At 37.7% G+C, this 5,314-nt stretch overlaps 1 protein-coding gene across 1 annotated transcript in view; it reads right to left on the bottom strand.

Moving 5' to 3' along the window:
* LOC103201914 (intracisternal A particle-promoted polypeptide) overlaps positions 1 to 5,314 on the bottom strand; it is a 66,924-nt gene that overhangs the window by 42,912 nt on the left and 18,698 nt on the right. The window contains exon 2 of the mRNA XM_007946676.2: positions 1,249 to 1,680. Within this exon, the coding sequence (XP_007944867.1) occupies positions 1,249 to 1,680 (432 nt within the window). The remainder of the gene's footprint in view (positions 1 to 1,248; positions 1,681 to 5,314) is intronic.

A 5,314-nucleotide genomic window follows, 5' to 3' on the forward strand; every position in this document is an offset into this window, starting at 1 on the left:
GGCTATGCAAAGGCATTAGACTGTGTGGATCATAACAAATTATGGATAAAACTATGAGGAATGGTAATTCCAGAACACTTAATGGTGCTTATGAAGAACCTATACATAGACCAAGAAGATACTGTCTGAGCTGACCATGGGGATATTGAGTGGTTTAAAATCAGGAAAGTTGTGCATCAGGGTTGTATCCTTTCACCGCACTTATTCAATCTGCATGCTGAACAAATAATATGAGTAGTTGGACTGTATGAAGAAGAATGCAGCATAAGAATTGGAGGATCCACAATCAAGGCCCATGGAAGCATCAGTCAAGAAATCAGTAAAGTATTACACGGGGCATATTTGCTGCAAAAGATCTCTTTAAAGTGTTAAGGGGCAAAGATGTCATTTTGGGCACCTGACCCAAGCCATAGTATCTTCAATAGCCTCATATGCATGTGAAAGTGTGCAATGAATAAGGCAGGCCAAAGAAGAAATGATGCTTTTGAACTGTAGTGTTATGAAGGATACTGGAAGTACCATGGATTTCCAGAAGAATGAACAAATCTGTCTTGGAAGTACATCAGGGATGCTTCTTAGAAGTGAGAATGGGTAGATTTCATGTCACTTACTTTGGTCATGTTGTTAGAAGGGACTGGTCCCTGGAAAGGATATTATGCTTGGTAATGTAGAGTGTCAGTGGAAAAGGGGAAGACCCTGAACAAGATGGACTGACATAGTGGCTGCAATGATGGGCTGAAACAGCAAATATTGTGAGGATGGTGCAGCACCAGGCAGTGTTTCGTTCTACTGCATACAGGGTTGCTACGAGTTGGAGCCAACTCACAGCACCTAAGATCTAGTAACAAAACACAAAGAGTTGCAAGTGCATGCTATCTTTCAGAAATTTTACCTGCAACACTAAGACTGGACAATCTACTTCCATAGTGATACCCCTTGGAAACCCAAGGAAGGGTCGTTATGAGTAGGAATTGACTCGATGGCAGTGAGTTGTTGTTTTTTTTTTTAATATCCCTTAGTAAGTATTAATCTCGAGAAAGGTATGTAAGGATTTGTTTAAAATAATTTGTAGACATGCTGAAAACTACTGTCTACCAATAAAACACAAAAGTCCTATTTTGCCTACAATAGTTATTTCATAAATGTCTCTTACTGAATGGAAAAATGAAACTATCACATTTCAAACAGAGGGGAAAAAATTATAGAATAATTCATCAACTAATTAGATACATAGCAAAAAAAAGTTACCTTCTATATACTTTAAAAGCCTCTGAGGAGGTAATAAAGGAAATCGAATTGGGTCCAGCACTTCTACCACGTGTTTTCTTCTTTTTCCCAGATCTTTCAGAATCCATTGCATTGCTGCTAAGAAGACCTGGTATTCATCCTCAATGCTAAGCTCTTCACTTCGCAGTATTTTGACCAGCTGATCTTTTGTAAGTGCCAGAAATTCTTCCCCACTATGAACCTCCAAGAAATGGACATGAATATAGTTTTCTGTGAATTCCAAAAGATCATGGCAGGCAATTTGTTCAGAGAACTGAAATATCCCAATGCAGTTCAATGGATCAATTTGTCCTTTCAGAAATTCACAGCAAAGATTAACAACTTCAGTCAACTGCAGCATGTCTGCTGCAACAATCAACTCCTGGACATTAGTCACACCTATATTCACTACACCTAGAGAAACAGGGAGATAAAACAGCCATTAAAAAAATAACAAATATTTGATTTAATATATTCAAAAAGCATTATACTTGATTCCACTCATAGCTTAATGTTTGCTAAATAAAAATGCAACCAAGTATTTGTGGAAATAGGACCAAGCTTAATGATGACAGCTGACCTTTATGAAACACTTAGAATTAGTAAGACACCATTTTAACTGCTTTATCTATGCCCATAAGGCAGGAACTATTATTATTAGTTTAAGTAACTTGTCCCCAAGAAACATGGTTAAGCAAGTTGTAGGGCAGGGATTAATGTCAAAATCCATGCTTTTAACATAAGGCTACATGCATCTAACAAACATTTACTGTGGATGTGGGGAGAGTAAGATATGATCCCTATCTTTATTATAAAGTACCATAAAATGTTAGGTATAACCAAGAGTCTATAAAACATGAGACATTATTAAACATTTAAGTAACTATATAAATACTGCTTTCTTTCCAATAGGCTTTGTCATTATTGTTGGGTTCCACCGATTTCAACTTAGTGACCCAATGTGAGAGAGTAGAACTGCCCCATGTGGTTTTCTAGGCTGTAATCTTTATGGGAGGAGATCACCAGGCTAGGTGGGTTCAAACTGCCAATCTTTCAATTAGTAGCAGAGTGCTTAATTGTCATGCCACCAGAGCTCCTTCCAAAGGGCTTTACTTTCATGTATTTTTATGATGACTTTGGGAGAATATCAACTGGCCAATTATATTTATAATGGGGGAAAAAACTTGTAATTTTCATACTTAGTTAGGATAAACTCTCCATTCAATCTTATATTGAGATAACTTAGTTGAATGAAATGAGAATTGCCTACAAATTTAGAGATCATAAATTGTGATATAATGGGGCCAAATGATTGCTATTGGATGCCAAGAATGTAAGTATTTTATTTATTGAGAGTAATTTTAAAAATGTCCTACAGCTCAGTAGGACTTGATAGTTTACAAAGCATTTTTACATTTATTAAAAAATGGTTCTCATTTAACTTTCATAAGAAATTATGAATGCTACTATCCCTACTTCATAAATGAAAAAAATGAATGATTGACTAAAGTTAAATGATATGCCTTGTATCACACAGCTAACGACTGGCAGAACTAGATCAAACCCACGTCATTTCATTCCAAGTGTATAAAACCTAAGGTGAGAAATACACATTAAGACCTACTGGAATTGTGAATAGTTAATAACGTATATATGTTGTTTGTTGTTGGGTACTGTCCAGTTGATTCCTACTGTGACAAAGTAGAACTGCCCCACAGAGTTTTCATGGGTATAATCTTTCAAGAAGCAGATTGCCAGGTATTTCTTCAGAAGAGGGGCTGGGTGAGTTAAAACCACCACTCTTACAGCAAGCAGCCTAGTGCTTAACTGTTGTGCCACCAGGACTCTTAAAGAACATTAAAAAAAAGAAAAGAAAGAAACCCAAACTTACTGCCATGAGTCAATTCGACTCATAGTGACCCCTCCTTGGGTTTCCGAGGCGGTATCTCTATGGAAGTGGATTGCCCAACCTTCCTTCCGAGGAGTAGCTGGTGGGTTTGAACCTCCAACCTTCTGGTTAGCAGTCAAGTGCCTTAGGCACTATGCCACCAGAGCTCCCAAAGAACATATAGAGAAGTCCAAATGAGAGATAAATAGAGTAACAGGTTTTGCTTCTTCCTACCCCTCCAAAAAGTAAATGTTATTTATAATAAAAATCAAAGAATGTGTTTTTAGAGATGTAATTGTGTCAAAGATTACCCATTATTCATTTCTTCTTCATTATTACTAACAGAATTCTGATCTTGTTGTGAGTGCCAACTGTGCCCTGGTGAAAATTACACTTCTCAGCCTCTCCTGAAGACAGAGGTGAACTTCTGACTGAATGTGGACAACAGGGATATGAGCAGTACTTGTTGAGTAGCACTTAAAAAAAGAAAATAGACTGAACTGGCAGGCCCTTTTTCCTTTTTCCCTTCCTCATTCCACCAGCTGAAAATATAAGTTACAGATGGTAGAGCAAAATGTTGGAAGAATATTGGGACACTAAGTGGTGCAAATGGTTAATGTGTTCAGCTGTTAACTGAAAGGTTGGAGGTTCCAGCTCACCTGAATCACCTCAGAAGAAAGCTCTGGCAATCTACTTCCAAAAAACTAGCCATTGAAAACCCTATGGAGCACAGTTCTATTCTGACACACACAGGGTTGCCATGAGTGGAAATCAACTTGATGGCAACTGATTAATGACATGTGAGGCCACCATATCAGCCTTAGAATGCCTACTATAGGTTCATTTTTATAGAAAAATAAACAAATACCAGCCAAATGTTGGTCTTAACTGTTATACCAAGTTTATCCTTAAATTCTATTTTCTACCATGTTAATTTCTTCCAGATAATGCTCAGTAGTTTTTATTTCTCTGGGTTTTACCATCTTTTATTTCTTTGATAGAATTTCTAATCAGCAGTAATAAGGTGTTGATGCCATGAACATTCTCTTTCACTAAGTACCTTTTGTTGTTACTAACAGACATCAGAAGCAGAATGAAAAACTTGTGGTATTTCTTCTGTTTTTATGTAGTTCAACACCCTGTGGATTAATCTGTATTAATTTATATTTGCAAATAAGAGAAGCAGGGCCAATTATGAAGCAGTTTAATCAGCTCAACAAGCTTTTTTGAAAAATGAGGTCAAGACTCTCATACACTGCTGGTGGGACTGTGAAATGGTACAACCACTGTGGAAAGCAGTATGGCGATTCCTTAAAAAGTCAGAATTAGAAATATCATTTGACCCAGCCATTCAATTACTAGGTATATATCCTAAAGAAGTAAGAGCCAGGACAAGAACAGATATATGCACACCCATGTTCATCGCAGCACTATTTACAATAGCAAAAAGTTGGAAACAACCTTGGTGTCCATCAACAGAAGAATGGATAACCAAACTATGGTACATACACACAATGGAATACTATGCAACCCTAAAGAATAACGTAGAATCTGCATAACACCGCATAATATGCATGAACTTGGAGGACATTGTGCTGAGTGAAATAAGTCAATCACAGAAGGACAAATGTATTAGTCCATTAGTGTAAAAGTCGAGAAACAGTTTATATATGGAAGGAAATTTTCTTTGTTGGTTACCAGGGGTGGAAGGGAACACTGTTAGATAGGTAGAGATAAGTATTGATTTGGGTGAAGAGAAGGGCAATATACCAAATGTGAGTGATTAACATGGTGGCATTGAGGAAGAGGAAGACATAGAGAGGTACATGGGAGGTACAGACAACAAAGATGAACTCTTTTGCACACACAGTACTGCGTTGTCAGTGAAGGCAAACACGGGTATACGGATGGATAGATGAATAGACAAGCTGAATTATTAGGTATGTCTATGTAGCAGGGAGTGTACCCAAGACATGTATAGGGCTCACAGACAAGGGTTCTACAAGTGTATTTGTATGTTCTGTAAGAATTCCCAGGGATATAGAAGAGCTGACAAGGGACAAGGTTGTAGTCACTTCTTGGGCACAGCCAGCTACCCAGAGGGTCCGAGTAGTTGAACCTGTAGGCTCGGGACCATAGTCGCAGGGGACATCAAGCTCA

Source organism: Orycteropus afer, unplaced genomic scaffold (genome assembly GCF_000298275.1).
Source record: "Orycteropus afer afer isolate SDZICR_OR568_19922 unplaced genomic scaffold, OryAfe1.0 scaffold00169, whole genome shotgun sequence".
Classification (NCBI taxonomy): Eukaryota; Metazoa; Chordata; class Mammalia; order Tubulidentata; family Orycteropodidae; genus Orycteropus; species Orycteropus afer.